The following is a 16,173-nucleotide window of genomic DNA, read 5'->3' as shown; positions in this document are numbered from 1 at the left end:
TATTAAATCCCAGCCTTAGTCCTTGTTGGATTTCTTTTGAAGCTAGAAACCTTAATTGAAACAATATCAAAGCAGTCGCCCCGCCTCTGTTTTGGGTGAAAAACTGAGGGATGTGCCTGGAGAAATGTGACCACTCTCATAGACAGAGCTATGCATCGACTAACCATCCATGAGACATTTGTTTCAACAGTGTTTTCATTTACATTGGAGAACAGCAGTCTTATATTTTGGGTTCTGATGGGGTACAACAGCTTAGTTTTAGGCATTGAAGTTATTTTTCAAGAATCAATAGATACCATTAATTTAAATCCAAAAATTGACATGTCAACTAAGGATTATAGCTTTTTTTATCACACACTACTTGCTTTGAGTTGGAGAACCACAATCTTGCGACAAATATTTATTGGGCCACCATATGTACACAAAGGACATGCCTGTACAATACTATACAGAGGACTTAAAACAATTGACATACACAATGCAAGGTCTATATGTTTTCTGTTGGCACATTCAGGAGTTGGGGTATAAGTGATTCTCGGTGCTGGGGTTGAGTTTAGAGCTGGGACGATAAACCGGAAATGATCGACACCGACCACTTATCGTGGACTTTTTGCTGATGTCTTTCATTATGATAAGAAGCCTATACTGGAGAAATGTGAAGTTTGAAATTAAATGAGTCTGCTAATATGGGTGATAGTTAAATGGGACAATTGATAGCTACAACATTCAAAGTACTAGTTATTAAGGTAATAAAGAACTGCTGCACATTAATGTTATAAACTTATTCTATTTATCATGATATGGATTTTTGTTTATCGCCCAGCTGTCGTTGCGTTTTCTCTAAACTGCAATTCAGGAATGGCTCTCTCAGCGAGACACGCCATGTCACGCCATGTCCAATTGAAGTGACGGGACATGAAACGACATTGACCCCAACTGTGGTGTCCTTCGTTAGCGTAATCAAGTGGGACATGACCATGGAGGACACCAATCAGACGTATTCCAGTCTTCAGCTGCTTCCCTGCAGCTTATTTCTTCATCTTCAGGTCGGCTTCTATGGCACAACGGCGCCCCCTGGTGCCCCCATCCTGTATAGACAGGCACAGAGAAGAGATGGGTTAACTCTGATCCAAAGCAACCAGAAGCTTGAAAAACTAGCCATCACCCTGGAAAACACAGTCGTTCAGCGGTAGCAGGTAGCCTAGTGGTTAGAGCGTTGGACTTGTAACTGAAAGGTTGCAAGATCAAATCCCCAAGCTGACAAGATAAAAAATCAGTCATTCTGCCCCTGATATACTGTTCCTAGGTCGACATTGAAATTAAGAATTTGTTCTTTATTAAACTAGGCAAGTCAGTTAAGGTAAAATAAAAAAACATTTAGATTCAATGCAAATTACAAACCAAAATGCTTGAGTCTATTAGCTTGTGTGCATGAAAGTGAACCAATTTGTGTTTTTGTGCTATATGTCTGCATGTGTGTGTAGGAGCGAGTGAGAGAGGGGGGAAGTGTAAGAAATAGAAAATACTACCCACTGGGCACAGACGTCTGTTCCACGTTGGTTCAACGTAACTTCATTGAAATGTTGAAAAAGTTGATTCAAGCAGTGTGCTTCTACACCTGCATTGCCTGCTGTTTGGGGTTTTAGGCTGGGTTTCTGTACAGCACTTTGATATATCAGCTGATGTGAGAAGGGATATATAAATACATTTGATTTGAATTTGATTTATGTGACCTAGGGCCAGAATGTGAATACCCCAGCTGTAGTCTGACAGGTCATACGCTGCAGAATGTGAATACCCCAGCTGTAGTCTGACAGGTCATAAGCTGCAGAATGTGAATACCCCAGCTGTAGTCTGACAGGTCATAAGCTGCAGAATGTGAATACCCCAGCTGTAGTCTTGCAGGTCATAAACTGCAGACCGGGTACTTACAAAGAGAGAGAGAAGGAAGGCAGGAGAGGCCATGGGGACACTGTCCTGTGAGAGGACAAAGGATACAGTCAGAAAGAGGGATCAAAGACACACCCACACAGAAAACAAGGAAAGAAGAGGAGCAGTGGAGCACACATCCCGACAACAGAGAAAAGAGAACTACATACGCCACCTTAAAAAGATACAGACCCATCCAAGAGAGGGTATAACATAAATGCACACCCCTACTCGTGGACACTATAAATACTGTATACGATATAACCCTGTGGGCAAACATACAGCAGCAGGTACAGAACCCATCTCACAGAAGTGGTTCAAGAACTGAGGCAACTTCTTTTCTTAAAACAGGTGGGAAACCAATCCTCACTTGGATTATGTAGAAATTGTTGGAGCCATTTTTTGTGATTAAACATCCCAGTGACAATATGTAACAATATGTACCATGTGACCAAATATGACATTTTGTAGCATAGCAAAATTCAAATACTATAATAAAAATTGGATCTGTCCCGCTAAATTGAAAATAGATTGTCTCCCTAAACTGTGACCTTCTTTCCTGCTATCTACCAGCCAGAGCTAGAGAAATTCCAGAGGAACACAAGGTTGGAGTATTGCCATGGCTGTCTTCACATACATTATATAACAAGCTGAGGTACACACACACACACACAAAATACACGTGCACACAAACCCACACACATACACAAAAAGCCAACAGACACAGAGGCTGTGAAAGGATGGACAAGAAAGTGTGTGCATGTTAGGTATGCATCAGATTGAGAGTTGTGAGAAATTGAACTGCGTGGACTCACAGTGACCTTTGTCTCACGTTGTTCCTAAACTCAGCAAAAAAATAATCGTCCTTTCACTGTCAACTGCGTTTATTTTCAGCAAACTTAACATGTGGAAATATTTGTATGAAAGTAACAAGATTCAACAATTGAGACATAAACTGAACAAGTTCCACATACATGTGACTAACAGAAATGGAATAATGTGTCCCTGATCAAAGGGGGGGTCAAAATCAAAAGTAACAGTCAGTGTCTGGTGTGGCCACCAGGCTGCATTAAGTACTGCAGTGCATCTCCTCCTCATGGACTGCACCAGATTTGCCAGTTCTTGCTGTGAGATGTTACCCCACTCTTCCACCAAGGCACCTGCAAGTTCCTGGACATTTCTGGGAGGAATGGGCCCTAGCCCTCACCCTCCGATCCAACATGTCCCAGACGTGCTCAATGGGATTGAGATCCGGGCTCTTCGCTGGCCATGGCAGAACACTGACATTCCTGTCTTGCAGGAAATCACACACAGAACGAGCAGTATGGCTGGTGGCATTGCCATGCTGGAGGGTCATGTCAGGATGAGCCTGCAGGAAGGGTACCACATGAGGGAGGAGGATGTCTTCCCTGTAACGCACAGCATTGAGATAGCCTGCAATGACAACGAGCTCAGTCCGATCATGCTGTGACACACCGCCCCAGACATGACGGACCCTCCACCTCCAAATCGATCCCACTCCAGAGTACAGGCCTCGGTGTAACGCTCATTCCTTCGATGATAAACGCGAATCAGACCATCACCCCTGGTGAGACAAAACCGCAACTCGTCAGTGAAGAGCACTTTTTGCCAGTCCTGTCTGGTCCAGCGACGGTGGGTTGGTGCCCATAGGCGACGTTGTTGCCGGTGATGTCTGGTGAGGACCTGCCTTACAACAGGCCTACAAGCCCTCAGTCCAGCCTCTCTCAGCCTATTGCGGACAGTCTGAGCACCAATGGAGGGATTGTGCATTCCAGATGTAACTCGGGCAGTTGTTGTTGCCATCCTGTACCTGTCCTGCAGGTGTGATGTTTGGATGTACCAATCCTGTGCAGGTGTTGTTACATGTGGTCTGCCACTGCGAGGCCAATCAGCTGTCCGTCCTGTCTCCCTGTAGCTCTGTCTTAGGCGTCTCACAGTACGGACATTGCAATTTATTGCCCTTGCAGAATGCCTAATGCACGTTCACTCAGATGAGCAGGGTCCCTGGACATCTTTCTTTTGATGTTTTTCAGAGTCAGTAGAAAGGCCTCTTTAGTGTCCTAAGTTTTCATAGCTGTGACCTTAATTGCCTACCGTCTGTAAGCTGTTAGTGTCTTAACGACTGTTCCACAGGTGCATGTTCATTACTTTTTTGGGAAACAGTGTTTAAACCCTTTACAATGAAGATCTGAAGTTATTTGGATTTTTACTAATTATCTTTCAAAGACAGAGTCCTGAAAAAGGGACGTTTCTTTTTTTGCTGAGTTTATATATGCACAGGTATGGGAGCAGTGCATGTGTTTCAACTATTTTGTGTCCTTGTCTGTGATGCAATTCAACAGTATTACCAGACATACATCTGAGGGAGTCAGGTTCCTATCTACTATCATGAGTTTAACACCATCCAAGCCCATGAAGCCAACCAACCGTATGGTCTCCATCCATGACAACTCATAGTGGAGAATAGTGAAGGATGTCAATGGGGAAATGGATAAAATGAACAGTGAAGCACAGATCATGTATTAAGAAAACACTTGTGTTTTGCTGCCTGCCAATGGTAAGAGACTTGTGCCCTTTCCTTTCCTCTGAGGTTAAACGGACCCCTAATCTGGCTCTCCTTGCATCCCCAAATCCTCACCTTCCTTTCCTCTCCTGGACTCTCCATTCTCCCCCACTCTCTCCTCTCCTCCCATTCTTATCTATAGACCCTCTACCCGTGCCGTCCCAATGAGCAGAACACCTTGTCCGAGGGGTCCTGCTTGCGGGTGCTCTCTCGGCCCCTCAGGCTCTTGGCGCTGACGCCAGACTCGGAGGTCTGCATGATGAGCTGTGTGGCCAGGAACTGCTGGATCTGTTCCAGGACGTCCCTCTGCATCTCCAGGGCCATGTGGAACACGTCGTGGTCACAGCTGTTGTACATCACCGCGTTCTGAAACATCAGCATGATGTCCCGCTGGAACTCTGCCGTGGTGCGGATCAGACCTGTCTCAATGTTCTTCTTAATGGTGGACAGGTCCATGGGCCTGGGGTGGAGGAGAGAGAGAGGAGTGGAGGAGAGAGAGAGGGGTGGAGGAGAGAGAGAGGGGTGGAGGAGAGAGAGAGGGGTGGAGGAGAGAGAGAGGGGTGAGGAGAGAGGAGCGTGGTCAGGTTATCCGACAGATAGATTGAATGGGAAGGCCAAGCCAGCAAAGAAAGCACCAGTTCCCTGTGTCAGTGGTCAGTGTTTACCTGTTTCCCCTGTGTCAGTGTTTACCTGTTCCCCCTGTGTCAGTGGTCAGTGTTTACCTGTTTCCCCTGTGTCAGTGTTTACCTGCTCCCCCTGTGTCAGTGGTCAGTGTTTACCTGTTCCCCCTGTGTCAGCGGTCAGTGTTTACCTGTTTGTTTCCCCTGTGTCAGTGGTCAGTGTTTACCTGTTTGTTTCCCCTGTGTCAGTGGTCAGTGTTTACCTGTTTGTTTCCCCTGTGTCAGTGGTCAGTGTTTACCTGTTTGTTTCCCCTGTGTCAGTGGTCAGTGTTTACCTGTTCCCTGTGTCAGTGCTCAGTGTTTACCGGTTCCCCCTGTGTCAGTGGTCAGTGTTTACCGGTTCCCCCTGTGTCAGTGGTCAGTGTTTACCGGTTCCCCCTGTGTCAGTGGTCAGTGTTTACCGGTTCCCCCTGTGTCAGTGGTCAGTGTTTACCGGTTCCCCCTGTGTCAGTGGTCAGTGTTTACCGGTTCCCCCTGTGTCAGTGGTCAGTGTTTACCGGTTCCCTGTGTCAGTGGTCAGTGTTTACCTGTTTGTTTCCCCTGTGTCAGTGGTCAGTGTTTACCGGTTTCCCCTGTGTCAGTGGTCAGTGTTTACCTGTTTGTTTCCCCTGTGTCAGTGGTCAGTGTTTACCTGCCTGTTTCCCCTATGTCAGTGATCAGTGCTTACCTTGTCCCTATGTCAGTGGTCAGTGTTTACCTGTTCCCTATGTCAGTGGTCAGTGCTTACCTTGTCCCTATGTCAGTGGTCAGTGTTTACCTGTTCCCTATGTCAGTGTTTACCTGTTCCCCCTGTGTCAGTGGTCAGTGCTTACCTGTTCCCTATGTCAGTGGTCAGTGTTTACCTGTTCCCCCTGTGTCAGTGGTCAGTGTTTACCTGTTCCCTATGTCAGTGATCAGTGCTTACCTGTTCCCTATGTCAGTGATCAGTGCTTACCTTGTCCCTATGTCAGTGGTCAGTGTTTACCTGTTCCCCCTGTGTCAGTGGTCAGTGTTTACCTGTTCCCCCTGTGTCAGTGGTCAGTGTTTACCTGTTCCCTATGTCAGTGATCAGTGTTTACCTGTTCCCTATGTCAGTGGTCAGTGTTTACCTGTTCCCCCTGTGTCAGTGGTCAGTGTTTACCTGTTCCCTATGTCAGTGATCAGTGCTTACCTGTTCCCTATGTCAGTGATCAGTGCTTACCTTGTCCCTATGTCAGTGGTCAGTGTTTACCTGTTCCCTATGTCAGTGGTCAGTGCTTACCTTGTCCCTATGTCAGTGGTCAGTGTTTACCTGTTCCCTATGTCAGTGTTTACCTGTTCCCCCTGTGTCAGTGGTCAGTGCTTACCTGTTCCCTATGTCAGTGGTCAGTGTTTACCTGTTCCCCCTGTGTCAGTGGTCAGTGTTTACCTGTTCCCTATGTCAGTGATCAGTGCTTACCTGTTCCCTATGTCAGTGATCAGTGCTTACCTTGTCCCTATGTCAGTGGTCAGTGTTTACCTGTTCCCTATGTCAGTGGTCAGTGTTTACCTGTTCCCTATGTCAGTGGTCAGTGTTTACCTGTTCCCTATGTCAGTGGTCAGTGTTTACCTGTTCCCTATGTCAGTGGTCAGTGTTTACCTGTTCCCTATGTCAGTGATCAGTGTTTACCTGTTCCCTATGTCAGTGATCAGTGTTTACCTGTTCCCTATGTCAGTGGTCAGTGTTTACCTGTTTCCCCTATGTCAGTGGTCAGTGTTTACCTGTTTCCCCTATGTCATTGGTCAGTGTTTACCTGTTCCCTATGTCAGTGTTTACCTGTTCCCTATGTCAGTGTTTACCTGTTCCCTATGTCAGTGCTTACCTGTTCCCTATGTCAGTGCTTACCTGTTCCTTATGTCAGTGCTTACCTGTGAACAATACTGTGGTACCCTGGGGCAATGTCATCAGTCACAGGCTGCAGGAATACATTAGCATACCTGCATCAGGAAAACAGCAAATATATCACTTTCAAAAGCTGAAATGAGAGGCCTGGAGCATGGTGCAGGTAGGATCCTGTTATAGCCCAGGGTTCCATGAGTGAGATTCTTACCTATGATTGGCAGCTGCACGCCATACCAGCATGATGGCTTTTTTCCAGATCTTCTGAGCCTGTCTGGCCTCCTGGTCCTCACTGCACATTGAACTGAATAGACAGAGAAAAAGAGAGAGGGAGTTTTGACCAGATATAGACATGCTTGGTGGTGTGTGTGGTGTGTGTGTGTGTGTGTGTGTGTGTGTGTGGAACTCACAACTGGGAGGAGGCAGGGCTGCTGGGGATAGAGTCTGCAGTGGTGTGGAGCTGCAGAGAGGAGGAGGCTGTGTGCAGACTGTAACCGTCCTCACTCTCACTGGCTGGGGGCTCCAGCTCGGTCTCCCCCTCTGCCTCCGACAGGTAGGCCTCTGCTCCGTCCCCCTCCTCATCCCCCCCTTCATCCCCCCCATCCCCATCCAGGCCCTCTTTAGTCTCTGAGGCACTCCCCTCCTCTCCGTCACTCACCCCCTCTTCCTCCTTCACGTCCTACACAGGTTCAGAGAGAGAGGGCGAGAGAGTGAGTTGGATGGATCTACAGTGGATTTCAGGTTCTAACACAAGGACAACAGGTATCAGCAGCACAAGCCTGTTCTCTCCTCAGTGAGAGGGAGGTGTACCTTGGAATGTCTTCTTGTCATGGGGCAATCCTCGGAGTCTGAGGGAGAAAGAGAAAGTGAAAAGAGAAAGAGATGATGACAACAGGTGGCAAACGTGTTTACTCAAGAGCTTGTGCCCAAGGCAGGTGTCTGAGCCTCTGTGTATGACTGTCAGTCTGATGTGCCAGGGCTATGAGTGACCTGCATGTGGGGTGTCAGCTCCTTGCTGCGTCCACTCTTCACTCTCACACCTGATGGTGGCGTGGGGAGAGAATGGGCTTCCCTCCCCATCGGCCCCGCCCATGGCCCCAGGCTGCAGACGAGCCCCAATAGCCTGGCTGTGCTCCAGCATCATAGACGAGCAGGAGGAGGAAGAGGAGGAGGGAGGAAGGCCGCTGATGCCCAGGGGGTGCGGGTACCCTGAGGGACAGTTGTCCTGGCTGTCACATGCAGAGGTCCCACGCCGTAACTGCAGGACCTCCCTCTTCACCTCCAGACTGCCAGCGAGGGAGGAGAGGTGTGAGGCCCCAGAAGGGTCAGACTCAGGGGACTTGAAGGGCCCTGGCTCCCAATGGCCAGACAGGGCATGGCCCGTCTCCTCACACAGGGACAGAGCAGCCTCCACTGCAGCCGCATCCAAAGCCTCAGTATTCTCATCACCCTGTAGGATGACAGGTCACAGCTTGTCACTTTAAGACACCGCAGGAGGCTGATATCACTATGGCTTTATAGGCAGAACAGTTGAGTATCAATCCATAGCTGTGTTCGAATACTCCTACTAACCGCACTAACCATACTATTTGTGACGGAAATGTTGTATATAGTATGCTTATTGGTCATAATATGGATATAGTTAGTATGCCAAAAGTTCCCGGATGTCGTTTTACATTCGCCAAAATACGAAGTATACAAGCAGTGGACACTATTTCACTATTAATGCAATTCTTCCCAAAATGGGCGTGGCTTCACAACGTTTTCAGATTTGAAGAAAATAAGTCCGATGAGAGCGGATACAAATTCATTGCTTTAACTAATTATGACAAATGTTAAGAAAATGTGGAGCAATGTAATAAAGTAATGACTTTTCAAATAAGTTACGCTACAAGTTATGTTGGCTGACAATTTGTTGGCTACGCTATCCTTATCCTTTACGCACCACATAGCATTACAGCAGTATATACCGGTATGTTGGCTACGCTATCCTTTACGCACCACATAGCATATCATTTAAGGTACCGGTATGTTAGTTAGCTAGCTACCTAAAGTTAGTTGGCTACTAATACATTGAACTTGCCAGTTTAATAACTATATGATATCTAACTAACATGTATTGACTTGATTATTCACATCATTCTTAGCTAAGTGGTATAGTCGTTGTGCGTTCTCAATGGACACAAATTCACTCTGGCTATCTACTCTGATTTCAGAACACTCTCGTATTAGTGTGCCAGAGTGCAGAATAACTGATGAATTTACGAACGCTCAACACCCATTGAATATGGCAGGTGTCAGTAAACGTCGGCAAAAAGCGTAATTACATTGTTTTCAGCAGCACAGTTACAGTCACCAACGGTCTGGATAACATGAAGACAGACTAACCAGCTCTGCTAGGGCGAGTAAAATGGTCAGAGTGAGGTGTTCTCTCATATGTGTCTGGAAGTGGCTAGCCAGTTAGCTTGTGAGCTTGACTGCCGGTGTTGTGATGGTCAGAACGAACGCTCGGATCAACCCTACTCCTCGGCCAGAGCGTCCAGTGTACACTCTGAACACTCCGAGAGGGAAACGCTGACAATGCTAGGAATTTACGAATGCCCAGAATGCACTCTGGTACTCCAGATTGAATTTACTAACACACCCGAAGTCGTAAAATGTCTAGCTAGTCATTTGTTATGCTAACAAGCTAGCAAAAGGTTGCATAGCAACAGCATCAACTTCCGGTAGACAGGCGTAGCGCTAGTATGCCCAACTGAAAGGATACCGTTTATTTACAGTATACTAAAATTAACTAATAGTATGTTGTATATACCCATTAAGTATGTAGTCGTGGCCAAAAGTTTTGAGAATGACACAAATAAATTAATTTTCACAAAGTTTGCTGCTTCAGTGTCTTTAGATATTTTGTCAGATGTTACTATGGAATACTGAAGTATAATTACAAGCATTTCATAAGTGTCAAAGGCTTGTATTGACAATTACATGAATTTGATGCAAAGAGACAATATTTGCAGTGTTAACCCTTCTTTTACAAGACCTCTGCAATCCGCCCTGGCATGCTGTCAATTAACTTCTGGGCCACATCCTGACTGATGGCAGCCATTCTTGCATAATCAATGCTTGGAGTATGTCAGAATTTGTGGGGTTTTGTTTGTCCACCCGCCTCTTGTGGATTGACCACAAGTTCTCAATGGGATTAAGGTCTGGGGAGTTTCCTGGCCATGGACCCAAAATATTGATGTTTTGTTCCCCGAGCCACTTAGTTATCACTTTTGCCTTATGGCAAGGTGCTCCATCATGCTGGAAAAGGCATTGTTCGTCACCAAACTGTTCCTGGATGGTTGGGAGAAGTTGCTCTCGGAGGATGTGTTGGTACCATTCTTTATTTTGGCTGTGTTCTTAGGCGAAATTGTGAGTGAGCCAACTCCCTTGGCTGAGAAGCAACCCCACACATGAATGGTCTCAGGATAATTGCAATTCATCTGATCACTCTTCATAACATTCTGGAGTATATGAAAATTGCCATCATACAAACTGAGCCAGCAGACTTTGTGAACATTTATATTTGTGTCATTCTCAAAACTTTTGGCCACGACTGTAGTATACAGTATGTTAGTATGGGTATTCGAACACATCTCATGTTTTTAGGTGTGTGAGGCGTAGAAGGAGCACCTTGTCCTCGATGATGGCGATGATGTCCCCCACTGTCTCCAGGTCCAATTCTTCTGCCATGTAAGACACCGTCACTAGGTCTTCTTCTGTCCCATCCCCTGGGCCAGGCTGGGAGGCCCCCACCTCATTCCCTCCTGTACACACACACACACACACACACACACACACACACACACACACACACACACACACACACACACACACACACACACACACACACACACACACACACACACACACACACACACACACACACACACACACACACACACACACACACACACACACACACACACAGGGATTACTAACAGCCTTATATGATTCAAATCCAATCTCTGCGTAAAGACAACAGACTGAGGACATAATCATGGGGATGTGCTTCATGTTGGAGGAGATGAGATGGACTGACAAGTCATGTACAGGAGTCTGACGTTCAGGTGACAGACTGATCACACACTTATGGCCACAATCTGATGACAGACACAGAGGAGATGCTTGGGAAGAAGTGTTGACGGAAAAATGAAGAGGATGGATGGGCAGTGATTGTACAGTATAGAAGCAGAGAGAGGGAGGCAGGAAGGGAAAGGGAGAGACCTGTGTGTAGTGAGGCAGGGGAGTCCATAGTGGGGGGTGAAGCAGCAGTGAGAAGGACACTGGAGGAGTCTGTGCTGCTGGCCAAGGAGTCCAGCGGAGTTGAGAACTGAGGCCCAGCCTCCAGCAGACGAGAAAGTGTAGGGGCACCTAACGCACACGGACACACACACACACGCGGACACACACACACAGAGCGTGCAGAGAGAGCAGGCAGAGCCTTGATCTAATCAAAATGCAACGCTAAGCAATACTACATTTGAACTATTAGATGGGGAAAACGTTTGTTGAACTAATTTAGGCGGTAAAAATGCTGTGATTAGTTCAAATTGCGAGCCCTCTTTTTGTAACGTGGTGATCAGACAGTTTTAAGAGGAAATAGTGTGGTAATTGGTCAAATTTAATATGTGGGGAATTGTTGATATTGCAAAAAAAAGTTGTGATCGCAGAATTGCAAAGTCCTGGAGGGACTGACAAGTATGAGTGTGTGTACCTGTTGCTAGACTGCCAGGTAGAACAGAGCCTGTGAGCTGTAGGTCATGTGCTATTGTCATATTACCAGGCAGGTCGCCATCTCCAACCTATAAGACAAACACAGCACTCTGTAGCTGCAAGAGGATTCATCTGACGGTGTGTCTGAGATGTTTAAATGGCTATGGGTAGTTACATTTTAAAATCTTATGAAAGTGAACAATCTCTATGGAATACTATTTCCTCTCAGACATACCAGTCTGGGGCTTGTGGGCAGGAGACTCCCTTTCTTCAGTAGCTCAGAGAGGAGAGGGGATGGTGGCGGCGTGGCTTTCTGGCCCAAGAGCTTCTTTTGTGGGGATTCATCCAGAACAGTGCCCAGGCCTGACTCTGCACCACCCAGCCCACAGGCCTCAGTCAGGGGCATGAACCCTGCTACTCCTGGTGCCTAGAGAGAGGAGGGGAGAAAATGAAGTTGGGAAAAGGGAACAGGGGGAGAATAACATGCAAGGGAGAGGCAGGCAGGCCGAGGAAAAGGCATTCTGTGTAGCACGTTCCACCACATCTAATTGATATCAAATCAAGAATGTTTCTACTGAACTCCAATCATCTCTCTACCTGCCCCTGCCCCTGCCCCGTTCCCCTGTAGCTGACAGGGACTCACAGTCACTGAGGTGCTGGGGTCCTCGGGTGTGCTCTGGGGTGTGTCCCCTTGGCAGAACTCGAGGCTTGGCGAGCCGCACCCCAGGGGAGAGCGCACGGTCACACTGGGCACTCGTTTAGGGGTGTTCTTCACCGCCTGTCTGGCTGGAAGGGGGGTGGGGCGGCGGGGTGAGACTGTTCTTAGTTTGACCAATCACACTACAATTGATCTACTATTCACTTTGACCACCTTTGTGGCTGTGTACACATCTATCTCAGCCTTCGGTATACTTTCTGATAGAGCTCCTCATCCAAACCCCTTGGCATGATGTTTTTTAATTTCAACATCCCCTGTGGGTTTATTGAATCATTGAAGAAACATAACTACATCTTCAGCAACCTGTATACTATCTGGTATATTGTGTTTTACAATGTTTGGAGTGAGACATATACAAAGGGGTGCCCACGGAGCAATAGCAGAAAATACGGTTATATTTACTGAGTAGATTAAGAAAAGCTACAGGCAAAAGCAGCTGGTGGTGTGCATGAAGTGGGTTATCTTTTACCTAGATAGGCTGTGTCTGTGACCTTCCTTTTCACGTCTGCCTCGTCCTGTTCCTGTTTCTTCTTCCTGACAGGCACAGAAAGAATACAAATATACATGTAAATCACAGGTGGCTGGTGGCATCTTAATTGAGGAGGACGGGCTCATAGTAATGGCTGGAACGGAATACATGGAATGGTATCGAACACCTTGTTTCCATGTGGTTGATACCATTCGATTCACTCCATTCCAGCCATTATTATGAGCCGTCCTTCCCTCAGCAGCCTCCTGTGATGTAAATAGATGAAGAAATAGTAACAAAGGCTGACAGATAAAAGGGTCATACTGCACAATCTCTCCCCATAGATCCTCTAGCTTGGAGTCCAGGTGCCCGGCTTGGATCAGCTCTGCCTCGGTCTTCAGCTTCCTGTGAATGCAGCAGGTCAACAACTGACATCAGAGTTGGGTCAATCAAGTAGCAGAAAATATCTACTGAAGGCCATTATAGTCTCTTGAATAGATTGTCCCTCTATCAGAGATTGCACACAGGGAAAGTGGGATACCTAGTCCGTTGTCCAAATGAATGTATTCTACTGACATGTGTCTTCCGCTGCCTTAATCGAGATCCACGTCTTTGGTGCCCGGGGAACAGTGGATTAACTGCCTTTCTCAGGGGCAAAACGACAGATTTTTACCTTGTCCGCTCGGGGATTCGATCCAGCCCAACGCTCTAACCACTAGGCTACCTACCTGCCACAATCTGTGTACCTGTGCTTCTCCTGTGTGTCTTTGATCAGTCTCTTCAGTTCATCAATCCTCTCTGCCGTGAGCCTGCGGACTATGACATCCTCCACCGTCTCCACCACCTCACCTTTCTCACCACGTTTCCGTCTGGGGAGAGATACCATGCCATTAACATAAGCCATCCAGACAAGAGCATGTTATCCATAAACCAATGCCTCCCCCTTCACACTAACATACTGCCCATGTTCTCCAACCCCCCCCCTCTGATCATAGGAAATGCAACAACTGAACAATCACAGATCCAGCCACACACAGAAAAAGACAGAAAATAACAGTGCTCACTTTGGGGTCTCTGTGGTCTCCAGGAGCTCTGAGTACTGGGAGGCACAGTGCTAGAAGAAAAGGAGAGAGATAGGAAGAGAGAAGATAAGCCAGTTATTTCCTTTATTTCAACAGGCTGCATATATGTACTCAGTTTATTGACAGGCCAGGGCAGTGGAAGAGAACACTGATGGAAAACAAACAGTGCTAGGGAAAGTAGAGTTAATGCAAAGGACCCATGCCACCTCTCTCACTCAATCAACCCCTGTCCATAAGGTTACTGCATCATCATGGGCAGCAAATGCAAATCTCTTTCAGATGCTATCATCAGGTTCCTGTTTGTTCATGGTGTTCATTTATTGGAGCATATCCTACCTTTTGTGAGAACCAATCAGGGGGTCGTCCTGGCTCTGCAAATGGTTTGATGGCTCGACTGACAGACACCCTGTGGGTATTGATAGATATCCTATTATTGCATCATCACAATTCCTATTCAACTGACCAATTCTATTCCAAAATCTTTTCTCACATTATCAATTGTGTGACAGATGGACTACTGCTTGTTTCCATTACTGGAAGTCTTTACTCAGTGAAAGTTGGTGGCTGGCTAAGATTCGACTGGTCTGTCCAAAAACATAGGAACAGTAACATGATGTAGGCCTAAACGTGTGCTGCTTTACCAGTTCTGGTCCCCGCTCTTCATGACAGAGGTAGCCAAGCACAGCTTCTCCCTCACCGACCATGGCTCCGTTGGCCCCATGGAGAGCAACTTGTGTTCTGCAGATAAGGAGTGGAGGGGAAGTACGGGTATGGACAGAGTCAGTACAGGACATGTAATATCCAAAAATACAATTTCTGGTAATCACATCCTATTTTACAGGTCAGGATGTCCCAAGATTCTGCTAAACAAATCCCATTGCTGTCAACTAGGTACAACTATTATGAAATAAACTCCCAGATAAATAGCTGAGGCCGTTAGGCCACACTGAAAACCAAGCAAAGCCATGTATGGAGGAGGGGTGAAAATAAATGTTGCGCTTCCTAAAGCTAGCTACCATCTTGAGGGCTGTTACAAAATGCCCTACGAATGTTTCAAAAGTCATGAAGCACTCATCTCAACACCTTTCTAATCAGACATATGGAAGGATGAACTTCCGCACAAGCACCTACTAGCAATATTTTGCTAGTGACTTAGAATAGCTAGCTAGCGAGCTTCTGCTAATTGGTCAGCTAACGTTGTCTAGCGAGAAGGGAAAAGTGAGCCATTCATTCAAAGCTCATGCCAGCATGGGTAGGCTATTAAGAATTCACCGATTAGCAATGCCGTGTAACGTTACATCATCCACAAGACTATAGTGCAAACGACTCATGAACATCTGGTTGCCATGCATTAAAAATCATATAATTTGACAACAGGCTCATTTACTCACTTCCAACCCCGCTCGCCATCTTCTTGTTATATAGCAGATACTGTACTCACTCCACCCACCCACTCGGTCTACAGTAAACCAAGTTAGATCATTCAGATTAAAAAAAGAGAAAAGGGGAAATATTTATTTTGCGTAGACTCACTGTGGCTGCCGCTGTGTAGAACTATAATGATATGTACATTATCTGCGCTATTTCATGTTTTCTTTGCATTATATGTACAGCACCGCAGAGCGACGAATCAAATAACTACAGGGTTAAATAGTCCGGTGGTCCGGCACTGACATATCGGGGGATTAGCTCAAATGGTAGAGCGCTCGCTTAGCATGCGAGAGGTAGCGGGATCGATGCCCGCATCCTCCAACAACTGTTTTGTAAATTTACAAAATAAAAAATCTTGTATTGATGTCACACCTTTTGGATTTTGATTTATTTTAATTGCTGTCTGTATGTTGAAAAACAGTTTGCTGAGAAATGTGATTGTTTTTCCTGAGTGTGCTTTATTTTTCTGTATTCTCTTTGTATTATTATATTCTGGTGTATTTCCCGTGTTATTTGTAGTGTAATTGTAAAATGCAGGGCTCCCTTGCAAAAGAGACCTGGTCTCAATGGAACGCCCTGTTACAAAAACATGAAAAAAAAAAAAGTATTCTACCAAGAGGTCGGGAGTCAGGACATTTATGGCTGTGTGCTTATTCTTTGCCTACAGGGATGCTGCCTGCCTGGT

General features: G+C 46.3%; 1 protein-coding gene and 1 non-coding gene across 4 annotated transcripts; one reads left to right on the top strand and one right to left on the bottom strand.

The window, feature by feature from the left end:
- Positions 1–387: 387 nt before the first annotated feature.
- brd8a (bromodomain containing 8a) lies at positions 388–15,709 on the bottom strand. 3 transcript variants are annotated; one of them, XM_014129371.3, is made up of 20 exons: positions 15,449–15,708; positions 14,699–14,795; positions 14,394–14,463; positions 14,040–14,089; positions 13,722–13,844; positions 13,300–13,380; positions 12,976–13,040; positions 12,432–12,574; positions 12,024–12,215; positions 11,790–11,877; positions 11,300–11,446; positions 10,706–10,839; positions 8,021–8,480; positions 7,841–7,878; positions 7,441–7,709; positions 7,242–7,334; positions 7,060–7,128; positions 4,691–4,973; positions 1,933–1,977; positions 388–1,088 (listed from the first exon to the last, which is right to left on the bottom strand). In XM_014129371.3, the coding sequence occupies exons 1-20, from the start codon at positions 15,465–15,467 to the stop codon at positions 1,029–1,031; spliced, it is 2,526 nt and encodes an 841-aa protein (XP_013984846.1). In that variant the 5' UTR covers positions 15,468–15,708; the 3' UTR covers positions 388–1,028. The 3 variants fall into 3 exon arrangements, with proteins under 3 accessions (XP_013984846.1, XP_082814380.1, XP_013984847.1); XM_082958254.1 differs by lacking the exon at positions 11,300–11,446 and having other exon boundaries at positions 15,449–15,709; XM_014129372.3 differs by lacking the exon at positions 1,933–1,977 and having other exon boundaries at positions 15,449–15,706.
- A 27-nt stretch (positions 15,710–15,736) lies between these two features.
- trnaa-agc (transfer RNA alanine (anticodon AGC)) lies at positions 15,737–15,809 on the top strand. The gene has a single exon. It is a non-coding gene; the product is annotated as a tRNA-Ala (tRNA).
- Positions 15,810–16,173: the final 364 nt, after the last annotated feature.

Source organism: Salmo salar, chromosome 11 (assembly GCF_965601325.2).
Source record: "Salmo salar chromosome 11, fSalSal1, whole genome shotgun sequence".
Taxonomy (NCBI): Eukaryota; Metazoa; Chordata; class Actinopteri; order Salmoniformes; family Salmonidae; genus Salmo; species Salmo salar.
Note: the sequence above shows the minus strand (reverse complement) of the source record. Positions and strands in the feature narration are given on the sequence as shown.

What these genes read in the sequence shown, in the direction of transcription:
- brd8a (XM_014129371.3), bottom strand. An exon ending in AAGAGCGGGGACCAGAACTG is followed by an intron (nt 14,464 to 14,698) that starts GTAAAGCAGCAC and finishes CAATACCCACAG; the next exon opens with GGTGTCTGTCAGTCGAGCCA. An exon ending in ACCTGGCAGTCTAGCAACAG is followed by an intron (nt 11,447 to 11,789) that starts GTACACACACTC and finishes CGTGTGCGTTAG; the next exon opens with GTGCCCCTACACTTTCTCGT.